At 38.7% G+C, this 16,685-nt stretch overlaps 1 protein-coding gene across 4 annotated transcripts in view; it reads left to right on the forward strand.

Annotated features, from left to right (window-relative positions):
- Rap1gds1 (Rap1 GTPase-GDP dissociation stimulator 1) overlaps positions 1-16,685 on the forward strand; it is a 107,249-nt gene that overhangs the window by 38,726 nt on the left and 51,838 nt on the right. For all 4 annotated transcript variants that reach the window (XM_051185399.1, XM_051185401.1, XM_051185398.1 and 1 more), the window contains exons 3-4: positions 11,936-12,058; positions 16,244-16,369. In XM_051185399.1, the coding sequence (XP_051041356.1) occupies positions 11,936-12,058; positions 16,244-16,369 (249 nt within the window). The remainder of the gene's footprint in view (positions 1-11,935; positions 12,059-16,243; positions 16,370-16,685) is intronic.

Consider the following 16,685-nt stretch of genomic DNA (forward strand, 5'->3'; position numbering starts at 1 on the left):
AGGCCCTGTGGTTGCTGCTGTGGTCTCTTGAGCTCATATGAGCTTTGCTCCGTTGTTTTTGGGGCCCTTTTTCTTCTGGTGGTGGATGGCTTTTTTAATCATGTGCTTCAAGATCTTTGCTTTTATATTCTAGTAGATAGTAAGTCACGTGTCACTGAGCATTTGAAAGGGTAGCTAAGAAGTTAGCTCTCATTTCACCTACTTAGTTATAAAAATATTCAGCTACTTAATCTTGTTTTGATTTCTTAATGAAGCAGTTAACATATTAAGCTTACTTGGCTGCTTTAACATTTAAAGTTACATATGTGGCTTACATTATATTTTCATTGCAGAGTGTGGTGGTTTACATGAGGATGACCCTTATGGACACAGATGCTTGCACAGTTGGTCCCCAGTTGGTGGTGCTGTTTGGGGAGGTGGTGGGGCCTTGCTGGAGGCAGTACATCCCTGGGGCAGGCTTTGAGAGTCCATCACTTTGCCCCTTCTCCAGGGCACACTATACTCATGCTTGTGGTTGAAGATGTGGTCTCAGTTTCCTGCCTCTTGCTGTCATGGCTCATGTCCTCATCCCTCTGGAAACATAAGCCCAGATAAACTTTATTCCGTAAGTCGCCTTTGGCTATGGTATTTTATCACAACAACAGAAAGTAAACAATACAGAAATCAGTGTCCCAGACCGATAGGTGCTGCTTGCAGTTTTTCACACGTGTAATTATTTGGAGATCTTGTTAATACACAACACCGGTACCACTGGCTGCAAAGATTCTAATTTAGTATTTCTCAGGTTAGAGCCTAGAATTTGCATTTCTAATAAATGTTAGGAGGATGCTGATGTGCTAATCTGTGGATCACACTTACAGTCAGAAGATGCAAATGTAGTTATCTTTTCAGTAGGTAGGAAAGAAGGCTGCTTCAGATGAGTCAAAGGAAATACTAAATGTTCTCGCAATCTGTTGTCTATGAATAAGATACTGACATACTGTCTAGAGAAATAGGAAAGTACTGAAATAGGCTTTGGAAGAAAAAATTGTGAAATTTCATCAAAGACCATAAAAAGTTTTAATGAATATGTATTTGTTACTACTGTTTCATATAAAAATGAAAATAAAAATATTTTCATATGGGGAAAGACATAGCTCATTTTTAATATATGATAGTGTAGTGGCATGTAAAGAAAATCATAGGAAAATATACCTATGAAGGTCTACTTGCATAGAGAGACATTTTATGTAACATACTTTTTTTCTAGATAATTTTCCTCATTTAAGGATTAACAAACAAACAAGTAAAAAGCCAGAGGTAGCATGTGCTTGAGATCCTGGCACTGGGGGGCGAGGAGACTGGCCAGTTCTTCCTGGGCCTGCTGGCTAAGCAGGCTGGTCTATTTGGCTAGCTCTAGGGCTATGAGAAACCCTTTTACAAACAAACAGATGTAAACCTGTGGATAGCACTCAATTTGACACCAGAAGCTGTTCTGTGGCATCTGTGTGTATAAAACTAACTACACATAAGAACACACACACACACACAAAGCAAGGAATCTTGAAATTGGAATGGGGAGAAAAATAAATCAGAAATCATAGTGACAGAGGGAAGAACGCATAATGGCAAATAACAAAGAAAACAGCACTTAGGAGAAGCAGATTAATTTACTAACGTCTGGGGATAGGGTTGTGGATTTAACTGTGGTGGAATGCTTGCCTACAGGCCTAAAGCCCTGGTGTTAACCCCCAGCACTACAGAAAGAAAACAGTTAAAGAACAGAAACAAACCTTTTCAGTGTCTCCTAAAATACTTTCAGCTTATTTGGGCATTGTCCTCAATGAGTGAATGTATTTTCATCGTATTATTACTATCTGATTTTACTGCCTTAACTTACTAACCTACCTTCTTGTTGATAATCCCATAGCCTTTGTGAAAAGAATCATTTAATACTTTTAATTACATTTAATTTATTGTGTGTGTTCACACAGGTGCCACATCACGTGTGTTGGTGGTGAAGAAACAACGTGTATGCGTCACTTGTCTCCTTTCCCTGTGTGATGCCCAGCTATTGAATTCAGGTTGTCAGGGCTAGCAGCAGATGCCTTCACCTCAGCCACCGTGCTAGCCCCCTCACTACCACCAAGCTTCGTTTCTTTGAGGGGTTCTACTTGTTTTCAGCAACTCTGATACTAAACCCTTCTTTTTGTTTGTTTGTAAAACAGGGTCTCTTGTTTGCACTGATGCTGGCCTCAAATTTTTTGTGTCACCGTTCTGTGCTTGGTTTTAAAAAAGGTTTTTATTGCCCCCCTAATCATCTTCCATGCAGTTTTTATTCATTTGTCCTATTTCTAGCTCTTGGGTAAACATATACACTTTTTTTTTTTCCTTCTAGCCAGACTTCTGTGTCTGGCTAGACACACTCCCCGCTCCCTTATTTCTTCTGTTGGAACACTAGGGTATTGTTATAAGAAGAAAGCTGACGGAATGCTTTTCTAGTATATCTGTGGCACATTTGCATTCCTACTTGAAAATATGTGTTGGAAGGACAAAGATGCTCTCTTCCCCAGGAGCGTTAGGTTCACAAGGGAAAAGGAATTGACGTGAGCAGTTGCGAAGGCTGGCAGAGTGGGCCACGGGTTGGAGACCCAAGAAGGAGCTCATGTTACAGTCCAGGTTTGAAAGCACCTAACAGAAATCTTGCCCAGGATCCACTGGTTTAAATGTTAATGTTATCCAAGAGCACCATCATGGAAATATCCACAATAATGTTTGACTAAATACCTGGAAACTGCCATTAAGCCAAAGTGACAAAAAATTAACTACCACATGTAGAATATGCATTTTTATTGAAATTTGAAAATAGATTACATGACACAATAGATGTGTTTTGGAATAGTTGAGAGGGAAGAATGCCATTAGAGTGATACCCTTTTTTTTTACAAAAATCTATAATTGATTTTACTGAGAATTATCCTGACCTACTTTTGAATACTTACTGTTAAATCCCAACATGAGGCTCCAAAATGCAGGGTAATTTTTTAAAGTAGGAACATATGGATTCAGAATCTAGATTTTAGCACACCGTGTTCTTTGAGGTGAATTTATTTTAGATGCTTGTAATTTTCTCTTCCCATGGTTGAATGTTCCATATCTTTTCATTATACTAAAGGAGCAAACAGAATGTTTTCCTTTGACTCATAATAACTTAGTCATGGAGTGATTATCTTTTCTTTGTGATGTGTGTATGTGGGAAGGATAGTATAAAAGCAAGGCAGTTTTCTACAGTGATTTCTGAAGGCTTTCAGAATATTTTTGCATTTGAAAAAATATGATCTAAGACCTGATTACTCTAATGCAAACTAAAAATTAGTCCCTGTGTGAGCTAATGACTAGTAATTCTAGGAAACTTCAGTTCTTGACTTCAGAGTTCTTAATGAGTTTGTTGTATGCAAGGCCCTAGGTACCAGAGAACAATTGATGAGCGAATTTCTAAACTATAAGATAATTTCTTTGAGTTCAGTGAGAAATAGTTTCATAATTATAATAGACATCAATAAAGGTAGCTCATTTACTGGATCTTTCTTGCTCCCTCCAGTAACAATTTATCCATTACTCTATTCATGTTTATGTCAGTATGTGTTCATTATTTTGTGGGCCTTTTTCATTTCTTTAATTGTAAATACTTAAGGGCATAGATATAGTTCTTTTTATTTACCATTAATTGCACCACAGTACAGTAGTTGGTAATTACCTTAGAGAAATTAGTAGTCTAAATAGATAAGTAATGAGACTGTTGAAACAATCTCACTATGTAGCCTTTGCTGACCTGGAACTCTGCTACCTAGCCCAGGGTGGACTTGCATTCTCTATCTTCATGCCTCAACCTCTAGTTCGCTGAGATTACAGTTGTGTGTCACTATGCTCTGCTCTAGGTACATTTGTTTCATTTGTTTGGTTTTGTTGTTTTAGACAAGGTGTCATTTATCCCAGGCTGGCCTCAAACTTGTTATGTAGCCGAAGATGGCCTTGAACTTCCAGGTCCTGTGCCTCCATTTCCAGAGGCATGGGATTGTAAGCATGTTGCTACCACACCCAGCGCTGCAGTGCTGGGGAACCAAACCCTGGGCCTCCTGCATGTTAGGCAAGCTCTCTGCCAACTGAGGTATATTCCCAGCCCCTAGTTTGGTGTTTTGTTGTTTGCTTTGTTTTGAGATAGGGTATTTACTCTAGCTCTGGTGACCTGTAACTCAATAAATAGACCATGCTTGCCCTGAAGTCACAGAGATCTGTCTTCCTCTACCTCCAGTGTGTTGAGATTAAAGGCGTTGAGCTGCCTGTGTTAGTAATGGCGCTGGTTTTAAAGCACTGGACAAAGAGTTTGATTCAATTGACAATTTCAAGAATTTTAAAATTCACAGATTTAAGGATCAGTATCACAGAAGGAATGACATGTTACCTGTGTCTCGGTCAGCGATAGGTACTGGGTGGGTAAACTCTTGTCCCTTTCATTCTGCTTCATTTTTCTTCAAATCTTGCACAATGCCAGCCATTGCCTTTCACCACTTTGATAACAGCCATAGCATTGGGCAGCTGCTGGGAAAGAAATCAGCTGCTGTAGAATGCCGCCATCCAAATGCAGGGTCTCTAGCTATGTTTTAGTCAGTCCTTTTGTCACTTTGACAGCATTCCTGGCCTAAGCAGCTTGAGGGAGGAAGGGCACATTTTGGCTCACAGTGATAGATGTGTCTGTGCATAGATTTTGGTTCTTTCTTCTGGATCCACAGTAAGAGTAAACATCACTGTGGCAGGGATGTGTGACAGAAAGCAGCTTACCTAATGCAAGTCAAGAAGCAGAGACATTGCCCGAGCTGGCAGCCCCCGCCCCTTATTCTATTTAGGTCTCCTGCTGGTCAGATGGTGCCTGGATGGTCAGTTTGGGTCTTCTCTGGAAATGTCCTCCCAAGTACACAGAGAGGTCCATGTGCTTTTCTCATCTGGCAGACTTGTCTCAATCCAGTCCAATGATGAGATCACCCATTTCAGCTTTTTACAGATTCCCTGTAAAATATCTTCTTTTCTACTTAGAATATGTGTTATCACCCTTACAAACTCACCCAGTGGCAGGTCAGATGGCTAAGTGGGTAAAGTACTTGCCCCCAGACTTGGCTCACACCAGTCACGTCCACACCTGTGCCTACTCCCCAATGGGCGTGGTCAGTGCCACAGGTGCAGGCAGGGTGGACATCTCACTACACCCCACCCCTCAGCTCAGAAATGAACTTATTTGGGAGTTTTCCATGATGTTTATGGAATTCTGATGGCTTCTCTCTGTACCTCATACATAAACCTCCAAGGTACAATGAATCACATTAAATTATTGTTTAAATTACATGTTTTTCCTACTTACTATGAAGCTTTCTGATGGTGGCTTTCCTCTTGATCTTACAATTTCACTGTAAAGTGGACTTGGTAAATGTTTTCCCACTCCTATGTCTTACAACTAGAAAATACAGTATTGTGTGTATTCAGTGCTGGGAATAAGCAGGGAGAGGGAATAATGAATTAAAACCCAGTGCACTTCAGCTAGACAGGAAGAACCTCTCAAACAACAGGAGGAGGATATAGAAAATCACAGTGGTGGGAAAATCTAGTCCAGTAAAAAACTTGGAAGATTGGTGTGGCCAGAAAAAAGGGACTGTGCAGGGTGGCCAAGAGTGGAAGCTGGGAATTGTCTCAGAGATCAAGTTATGAAAGGACTTTGAAGGCATGCAAGACTGTTGTGACAATGTCTTAGACAAATGCTAAGACGTGGAAGTAAAATAAGTTGAAATTGTGATGACAGTTTGAGGGCAGATTGGATGATGACCATAGAGAAGAGGACGGTGTCCTCTAATGAGGTCCTGGCATGTTTCTGTGACGGACTGTCAAAACAACAGTCAGAATTGGACCACTGAAGTCAGGGAATGTGGTGTCACATTTTAAACCATTCGTGCAGATTCAAAGTGGTCCAGGTTGGTAGCAGAAATCAGAAGGAAGAGACAAACTTAAAGGTATAGAATGCCAGTGATGAGAATACAGCAAGCATAATTTCTTTGGGTGGTAGAGGTTGAAAAGAGGAGCTGCTTTTAAGAAAACCCAGTAGACAGACTATCTTGGGCTTTGTAAAAACTACATTTATTTAGTGTTCAGATATGTGTGCACCGTGGCACACATGTAGAGGTCAGAGGACATTTAGGACTTTGCTCTCTTTTTTTCACCATATAGTTCTTGTGGAGGTAACTCGAGTCATCAGGTGTGGCAGCAAGTGTCTTTATCCACTGAACCATCTCGCCAGCCTTTCCCAGTTGTTTTTAAGTTATGAAAAATGCAATTCAATTTCCACACAATGTGTCTTGGATTAATAAATGAAGAAAATAGAGTTTAGGATATCTTCATGGGGGTACTTAGAGGAAAGTCGAGAGCAGAATTGGTCTAAAAGTGGAGAAGGTTGAGTTTAGGAATATCTAGGTTCTTCTTAACGCTCATGAAGAATCCAAGGGGACACACTGAAAAGGTTCTGAAAGGCTCACCACCACCAGCCTGTGTACTCACATGTGTTGCTAGTGGGTGGTCTGAAGCAGGTTTCTCTGTTTCCTTTAATGGTAGCAGATTTGTGACTATCACACAATCTCAACAGCACATTTGGACTATACTTTTATCTTGTCTCTTCTCGAATGATGAGATTCACTTGTTTAGTAAGATGTATACAGATGCCAGCGTTTTACCAAGTAATTCTTGAGCCACAATAAAGTTGTTTGTTTTAATAATCATGTGGCTGTAATATTACATTATTTCTTCCTCCACCCTCCTCTGTTTTGTTAGTTCCCTTTGTTCCCCTACACCTTTTTTTGCTTTGAATAATGTACATGACTGAAAATCTAGACCCACAAATGAGAACCACCACAGGGCTTGTGGTCCTGAGTATGGCTCAATTCACATACTATGACCATTTCCAGTTGCAACCATTCTATTACAAATGACAAGATGCTGTTCTTTGTGGGTGGGAAACAGTGCCACTGTGTACACTTGCCACGTTTTCTTAGTCCAGTCTTTGGTTGTTAGACACCTAGGTTGGTTCTGCAACAGCTGCTGTGAATGGTACTATGGTAAGCAGTGTTGTGCAAGTATCACGTGATAGGCTGGACTGAACTCCAGTCCCAGTGCTCAACAGCTAGTGTTGAATCTACTAAGCCATCTCCCGGGCCTTTACTGAGTCAGTCTCTCTCTCTCTCTCTCTCTCTCTCTCTCTCTCTCTCTCTCTCTCGTCTTTTGAAAACTGTTACTCATTTCATGAGTCCCTGTATTGATTTTGGTGGTTCCAGTTCTTGGTTACTTCTGCAAGTTCTTTGTGTATTTTACATATTAACAGTCTATCTCATGTAGCTAGCAAAGGTTTTTCTCTCACTGTCTAGGCTGTTATTTCTCTTGAGTTTTTTTCCTTTTCTGTACAAAAGCTTTTTAATTTTGTGAGGTCCCATCATTGATTGATGGCTCTATTTTCTGAGAGACCAGAGGCCTATTGAAAAGTTCTTGCTTGGGCCAGTATGTTAAAGGGTTTTCCCTACTTTGTCCTCCAAGAGTTTTCAGTCTCTCATTAAGACCCTTAGATCCATTTAGAGTTGGTTTTTGTGGAGGGTGAGATATACTCTTCCACATGTGAATATCCAGATTTTCCCATTCTTAATTGTTTGTTTATTGAAAAAAAATGACTCTTAAGCTCACATAACTCACGGTCCATAGATTAGGAACACAAGTCAGAGAAAAGCTTTTAAGGAGCTCAATCCAAAGAAATTCTTCAGATTTGGATTATTCTACCAGTTTTCCTCGCATCTTGTAAAATCTTTTTTTTTTTTTTTTTTTTTTTTTTTGTGGGATCATAAGTTGTGTAGAAATCTACATATGCTTCAGGCTTGGCTCAGCCTTGTCAGGCTTACAGGATGCTGCCACTGCCAGTGAGTGCCACAGGGAGTGAACCAGCAGTAAGCTGCAGAGTTATCTGACGTGTCACCAATACGTGAGACGCCATGGCAGTCAAGGTCCCTTACCCTGAGACACTTAGTCTGTGGGCCAGAACCAAGCGGATCCCTCAAGGATTCAAGCTCCAGGGATGCTCAAGGCTGTGTACCTTAATGACTAACATGGATGGGGTGAGGGTACCATGGCTGTAACAGCTCACAGACCCTCCTCCTAGCCCAACTCTCAAACTTGGCCAACCAACAGTGTTCTCTGTCCCAACCCCTTGCACCCCAACCCCAGCCCTGCTTTCTTGTGTCCTCTCCTAAACCACACCATGGCCGAGGAACCAGCCACCACCCCTTACCTAGAATTCTTGTTTACATCTTAGGTGGTAAGAAGATTTGTCTCATTTTTTCACTTTCCCCAAAGTAATATCAGTGTTCAGTGAAAAGTTTCTCTATTATTACTTTTTTGTTTCCCCTGGAAACGGGAGTAAACATCATCTCATTACTGACTTACAATAATAGTGTGAAATACTACTCCCTTCCATGTTTTCCTTGAATTACTCATTTTCAGATCCCTTGTTAAGAAGTTACTTGAGAAGCAGAATGTAATCTTGTTAAGCTCACTATAAATATGGCTAAATTAGAAACTTTAAGAGTCTTGCAGATGGCAGGGTTCTATAGCTTTGTTTACTTCCCTCCAGGCTATCAGACAGTAGAATGCAGATGGATCCTTATCTGAAAAAAATGTGTGCAAATTCTGTGAGTCTGCAATAAGGAAATTTACTTTTCTTACTAGGACCATTTCTTTAGTAATTACTTTGACCTTTGAGATAAGCAGTGCAGTTGTGACCTCTGCTTTTCCATAGTTGTTAGCATAGTTCCTTGAGGTGCTTTTTTATGAATTAATGCCTTTTGACATTTTACTGTACAACTTTCAGTGTTTAGGAATCTTTTATGACCTAGTTAGTGATGACTTAAAAGAGCCAACACACACACACACACACACACACACCACACACACACCCCCCACCTGTTCTAGTGATGATTTCCAATCACAGCTTATGTTATGCCTAGGATGGAAATAATGACAAGAGTATCAAAATCATCAGTAATTTTATAAAATGATTCTCACAGCTTAATCATTTAATAAGAACCGTTTCATACTTGGTTACATAATGTACTTTGAGTGTTGTTCCCTTTCTTACGAATATGCATACGCTTTCCTTTCTTCCATTTGCCCTTTTATTTAAGACCCATTGGTAAAGGTTCTAACGAACCTTTTAACCATTTCTTAGTGCCCTTTAAAGACCATTTTAAGATGCTCACAGATTCCTGAGAACATACATAGGTAAGGGTACTGAGAGTTGGGGGGGGGGAGTTCATTGAAGCTATTTAATTGGGTGTGGTAGCACACAGCTTAAATCCCAGTACTTGGGGGGCAGAGGCAGGGAGATCTCTGTGAGTTCAAAGCTAGCCTGGTCTACATAGTTAATTTGAGGCCAGTCAGGATGTCATAGAGAGACCCCCATATGAAAAAACAACATCAACTTCGTGTTTATTAGACACTGACACTTAGGACATGGTGCATTTTGTTAGTTATATTTTATGGCAAGAGAAAATGATAAGTTGAGTATTTAAATTCTAAACCTGTGTGGAAATCTATTACATAGATAATCTATTATATAATAGTGTACATACTGTTCCTTATAATCCTTGATTTCTTTCTCATCCAACTGTTCTGCCTCACTTGAATCATGGTTGTAGGAAATGTTACAGTGAGAGGCTTGCACTGTTAGGTTGTGTTGTTCTCTTGTCCTGACATTCAGCTGTGATGCCCAAATAATCTTTAAGTTCTAGTTAAAATGAACCATGCACGGATGACGTGCAGTTAACATTTGCCTCCATGCACATGTGCCTGAGCCTCACGTCCAGTTGGATGCTGTCTTATGCCAGATTCCTGCTGTCAGCCCAGCTTGAACAGATGGTGGGCTAGGCCCCTGGGGCTGTCTGACCCAGTGTTTTCAGCTGTAGATCCTCTGTAGCAGTTGTCAGAAAACAGAGCATTGTTACATGGAAAATGGCTTCACTGCTTTCTGGCTTTCTGGCTTGTTGGAGGCGTCCATCAATAGATTTTTAGGTGTCAGGTTTCCTGGTACCTTCAAACTTACACTTTTCTTAAAGGTGCAAAATGAAAGCATATAATGGGAGAATTATGATCTTTTAACTCAGAATCCTAGGCAGATAAAGAGCACATGAAATAGCAGTTTGTAATTTTTTGACCCAAACCTTTAAGTGTAATATTTTACAGGAACTGGATGAGTAGCTTAATATTAGTCTTTGCATGCTAGAAGCCCTGGGTTTGGGTCCCAGTATAGCAAAAGCAAAACATACGTACATATGTGCATGCGTGTGTCTGTGCGCGTGCCCATGTGTACATAGTCATATTTACACATATATAATTTAACCCCAAACATAAATGAATAAAAATTTTAGCTTAATATGTGCATTTTAAATTCTTTTGTTGTTGTAGGTGATAATTCTTTTTTCTCTTTTCAGTCTAAAGTAAGTTTTAGAGCTCACTGATTGGGACCTACAGTTAGAAAAACAATATTTAGGAGCTGGCAAGGTGGCTCAGTAGGTAAATAAGCCCGATACTAAGCCTGATGGCCTAGGCTTGATCCCTGGAACTCTCCTGGAGGAAAGAAAACTGACCTACCAAAAGTTCCCCTCTGACCTCTAGAAATGCACTAATAACAAGAGCACGCACATAAAAATAAGTAGATGTAAAAGTGTCAAGACAAAAAAAAAAAAAAAAAAACAAAAAACAAAAGAAAACAAAACGCCACTAATGTTAAGCATTAACTATAGATAAAGACATTTTTGTGTACTTTCTTGAAGTATTTGAGTAAGAATGAGTTTGCTACTTCATTATTCTTGTCACCGGTCTTATAAGAAATTCTTAGTATTTTCTGTTACTTGTGTGTTCAAAGACTTATAGTAAAAAAGCATATTATGCAGTCAGATTTTAATTGTAGAATTTAATGAGCCCTATAATTTTCTCATTAAGTGCATGCCACTTCTCATTGCCTATAATCAAATATAATATTTGGGGGAATTTCTTTATTTCTGTAATCTAGATAACCCTATTGCCTTTTGGGTTAACAGGTTATTTCAATTATAGACACATGAAGGAGCTTTATTTTAAGGCTCTTTAGGGAAAGCAGTAAGGAACTCTTGAACTCGAGCCCATGTTTGAATATCATGGAGATCATTTCCTATTTCTTTATATTAATAGTGGTTCTAATGAGTTATAGTAAAGATGTGGTCATGAGGGACTGGAGACATGGTTCAGGGGTTAAGAGCACTGGATATTCTTTCAGAGGTCCTGAGTTCAATTCCCAGCAACCACATGGTAGCTCACAACATCCTGTAATGCGATCTTGTATCCTCTGTTGGTGTGCAGGCAGAACACTACGTAATAAATCAATATATCTTTTTGAAAATGTGGTCGTCATATGGGAATATGTAATCTTAAGTATCGTTCAGCACATAAAAAATTATATGAAGTATAGGTTTTACTCATCATTACTAATTTCAAGTTACTATACCTTTATGGGAAACCATAAAATACATAAAATTATATTGGCACAGCTCTAAGAATTCACAAAGGATGTAGAAAAAAGGCATTCCTGTTACAAATTGATAGTGTTCCAAATTGAAACCAGCACTGTTCTGAAGTTGACAGATTAAGAACACTACCTCTGTAGTGTGACTTGTGAAAATTGAAACAAGGTAAAAGCAGCTTTGTAGCAAAAGGTAATTTCTGTAAATGGTTCACTGTGTATGGGACCAGCTTTGATTGTGGATAGGGAACGTTATTGGATAATGTGTCATTTACATGTTTGCATTTCAGAATTTCATGGAACTCCTGCCCTTTTTCTTTCTTTCAGACACAGAAACAAGTGAAAAAATACAAGGAAGTGGAATACTTCAGTTGTTTGCAAATCTGTTGACGCCACAGTCTTCCTGCACAGCCAAAGTAGCCAACATCATAGCAGAAGTAGCCAAAAATGGTGAGGTTTCCTTTAGAATTTTCCACTCAGAACCTGTTCAGTTTTACACCTTACTTGCTTTATTAATTTATGTTTTGGTTTCATGATTAGACTTTTTCTACTTCTCTTTTCGTTGACTTTATGTTAACTATTTTAGCTGGCTCTAGTTCACAGTTATTTTCTTCATATATTTTCACCCGTTCAGAGTAGAATAAAGGAAAACAACTATTTGTTTCTGTTGTCCTTTTATTATTTCTCAGTTTAGGTCTAAGAGTTTTTAGTGCCACTTACTCATTCATCTTGTCACAGGAAGCTTGGTCTCCTACTGCGCGTTGGTTTGTGTTGTACCTACAGAGCCTGGCCAGTTGCCCACGCCCACCCTTAAGTTCCGCTGTTTGGAACTGACAGTTGATAGCAACAGTGCAGTTGGGATGTATATTATGTTTTCCACTCTTGTTTTCATAGAAAGCAGTTATGTCTTAAATTCCCTACTGAAAACACTGTGGGGAAGAGAAATGGTAATATAAATTATATAATACTTAATTCATACCATTGTGTGTTATTTATATCCAGTGACAGATTCCTTAGAAGAAGTAAGCCAGAAATATATTTACATAATTTTAATTTAATCAGTTTTATCAAACACCAAATAAGTAAAGCAGCCTTTAAGCATAAGGGGAAACTCTAGTAATTATAATAATACCCAGTATGTTTCAGTTCGACAGAATCTGGTATTATGGCTTTCATTCTAATGTTTCTTAGATCGGTACTTTTACAGAAAATTTAAATTTAAAAACACGGTGGGAGGGTGTGTACCATGCTCTCAAGTGGCTAAAGTTTCTTGACAAAGTGTTGGAATCTCAGCCCATGACTGTGCAAGAAATAGCCATCAGCATTAATCTTGAGATAAGAACAATAAAGAGTGTGTATATCAAAACAGAAGCTTGCCGTTCCTTTTTTTAATTCCTGCCTTACTATTTTTTGTATTGAAAGAAAATTGTATAAATCTAGGTGTTAAAGAAGGAGTGTTACTAGGAAACGCACACTCTGGTGATGGAGTAGTACTTGTTACCCTGAGCATGAAGGCACACCCAACACTCCTTGTATTTGGTCTTCAAGCTTTGGATTAGTACTGAGTTCCTTCAGGTAGCTGAAAACGAGAAAGGTACACACAGGTCTCATTTTCAAATATTGAAAAGTATGTATGTAAAATTTATAAATCTGTGTACATCAAAGAAAATTATTTTGTGGTTTTCCACTCAGCCTATATTTTATAAGAATACGCTTTCACCAACTTGTACTTATACTGTCCTTTTTGCCCTCCCCATACAATACTCCATAGTCTCCATTCTCCGGAGTTGAAATTAATAAGAGAGTCTGAACTTTTATTATTTCGTAACCGTTGCTCTGTTTGGCAGATCTGTCAAAGTAGGCTCTTCACTAGTGCTCTACAGGATGGGTGTGTACGGACATAGCTCTGTGTGTGGTGGGGACCTCTTTGAAATTAGATGACCATCATAGCCATTCTGAAGCTTCTCCAGTGTAATAAGCAGAGGATTTAAACATTCTTGCTAAGTTCTGGAGTTGTATATTTGCACATGTGCACGTACACCACACACACACACACACACACACACACACACACACACGGAGGGAAGGTGGACAGGTTGGAAATTTAAAGTCAGCTAAGGAGTGCTACTTGTCTTTAATCAAAAAAGGGTTTTAGGAGTTCACTTCCCCAGAGGCTGGCAGGTTGTCTTTATAGTGACTGGAAATTGGCATCTTTAGCATCTTTGTTCTACCTGTGTGCTTCCTAATAAAAGCGACCAGAACAACTTTCCGAATTATTTTCCCTCGTTTTACAAACATCTATTGATTGTAGAGTACAAGTTTTGCTAAATTGGTTTCAGATAAACAATTAGCATACAAGATACAGCAAAGGGAATCATAATTTGATGTTTGTATTCTTTGAAGACATCAACAAAACAGCAATATAACACAGATACCATTTTCGACATTAAAATCCAAATTATATCATCTTAAAAGTTTATATTTAAACAGTATCCGATGAAATCTCCACTGTCGTAAGCTAGGTATAGCTTGGTGAGAAAGAAATGAACACTTGTCTTTAATTGATTGCATGTTAATGTAACTGTTGAAATCTATAGGTGTTTTGGAAGTAGGCATTAATGAGAAAGGAAGCCCATAAGAAGTAGTTGGTGTTGTCTCTAGTTCATGGGTATGTATAATCTAATTCCTTTTCCTCACCATGTCATAGGATATTGTGCATTATTAAAACTGTCCATAATAAATTTAGAGGTTAGCTTTTGAAGTAGAAAGTGATCTCAACCATGGGAGTCTAAATTGCAGGAGGATTTAGGGATATAATGATGGGAGATACAGTAGGGACAGAACCCTTCAGGCAGAGGGGCTGCCCCTGTCACTCACAGCTATCTACCAGGGTAATACTTAGAGAATCTTTTAAGTTAAGGAAAAGAGAAAGATTGCTTATGAGGATGCACATGGGCTATATGGGACAAAAACAGACTGAGGAGTGGGCCCTCTTGATAGTGGGAGTGACAAGTCGGTTAGTTTTTAGTAAGGTAAACTTTCTGGGAAGAATTAGCTCTTTGTTTATCCATCAGAACATTCAGGGTAAGTGTGACATCTTAAAAGGATAATTTGAGTACAGGCTTTTGGAGAATTTTCATCAACTACCTTTATTACCTTTTAAATTATTTTGGTACAACACTGCAAGATTGAAGTTTATTTGTAACTGTTACTGTGATGGTATCACTGAGGGTCAGTAAGCAGACAATAATAAGGGGATTGGAGGCTGGTGGTCCTTTGCTCTATGTCTAAAAATCAATATATGAGTGAGTACATACCGTGTTCCTCTCTTTGTGACTGGTTGGTGACTCAGGATGGTTTCTTCAAGTTCTATCTATTTGCCTGAGAATTTCAAGATTCCATTGTGGTTTTTTTTTTTGTTTGTTTGTTTTGTTTTGTTTCGTTTTTGTCTGCTGAGTAGTATCCCATTGTGTAAATGATGTGCCACATCTTCTTTATCCATTCTTCAGTTGAGGGACATCTAGGTTGTTTCCAAGTTCTAGCTATTACAAATAATGCTGCTATGAACATAGATGAACAGATGTCTTTGTTGCATATAGAAATTAAGGTACCCAAGAACTAGAACTAGAATCCAGGATTTTTTAACATCACCTGCAGAAGTTGGCTAAAGTTCTCAACGTTGTTTCTGTAGATGCTGTGAGGAATTCCCACACAGAAGACTGTTTGCTTTTAAGGAAATAAAATCTTAACATCATCTGAGCTAGTTTTCTTAGGAAAAGACAAATATACCTGACCACTTCAATAAAGTCTTGGTTCAGCATTAAAAAGAAAAAAAGATAGGGGAAAGATGAATTTGAATGATAAGAAAGCATAACACTTGCTGGTTAGACCTGTAAATGCATGCAGGTAGCAACAGCAAAGGTGAGTGATACATAAAATAAATGTTATAGATGCTAATAAAGAGTAAGGATGATGAGCCAGGCGATAGTGGTGCACACCTTTAATCCTAGCACTTGGGAGGCAGAGGCAGGCTGATTTCTGTGAATTTGAGGCCAACCTGTTGTACAGAGTGAGTTCCAGGACAGGTTCCAAAGCTACACAAAGAAACTATCTCAAAAAAAAAAAAAAAAAAAAAAAAAAAAAGATGAGGAATTCAGATTCTTCTAGGCCTTAGGCCTTAACAATTGAAAAAGATCTATTATAATAATTCATTGCAACATTTAAAATTTTTAGCTTTGAGCTTTTAAGAGACCATATAGTAACAGACTGGACTATTTGATAGCTTATAGCTTATCCTTTAATTATCACATTCTATGAAAGAACACTGCCACCATCACGTACTACTTCTAAAACATATCAGTCATCTCAGAAGATAGTGACAGCTGTGATGAAAATACTTTTGGTTTATGACGGAGATGACCGACAATGGATAATTTACTCTTTTTTTGTGTGTGTGCATTATTTCTTTCTTCCATTGGGCATATAAAAGGGTTGTAGCAGGGTGCGTTTGAACAGAAATGTGCTCTTCAAATAGTAAGCATGTCGAACATTTTAATGTTTGATTTTATTAGAGGAGATAATGTATGTAAGATATGTATCTTTCGGGTTCTAATGAAATATGTCTCTCCTTTTCAGAATTTATGCGAGTTCCCTGTGTCGATGCCGGGTTGATTTCACCACTGGTACAGCTGTTACATAGCAAAGACCAGGAAGTGCTGCTTCAAACGGGCAGGGCGCTAGGAAACATTTGCTATGATAACCGTAAGTGTTCAGACTGCGGTGGCACTTACATCATTTTCTTTTCAACATTACGATTTTCAAATAACTTTCAGTTTGGTATTAGGACTGGCTTTTCTAGATGGGCCAGTAAACTTTAGCTCTGCTTTTGTAGCAGAACTGGTGGAAAATTGGGTCATCGTATTCTTAACTAAGAAGTTATTGGGAGTAAATTACCCTGTTTTCACAAGAGATATTTGCTAAGTAAAGTGTATTGCTAAAACTGAGACCGTTAACGAAAAATCCCCTTACAGAACTTTAAATTAGGTCTTGAGAAGTATTGTCTAAATTAACGAAAATA

This window comes from Phodopus roborovskii, unplaced genomic scaffold, assembly GCF_943737965.1.
Source record: "Phodopus roborovskii unplaced genomic scaffold, PHOROB, whole genome shotgun sequence".
Taxonomy (NCBI): domain Eukaryota; kingdom Metazoa; phylum Chordata; class Mammalia; order Rodentia; family Cricetidae; genus Phodopus; species Phodopus roborovskii.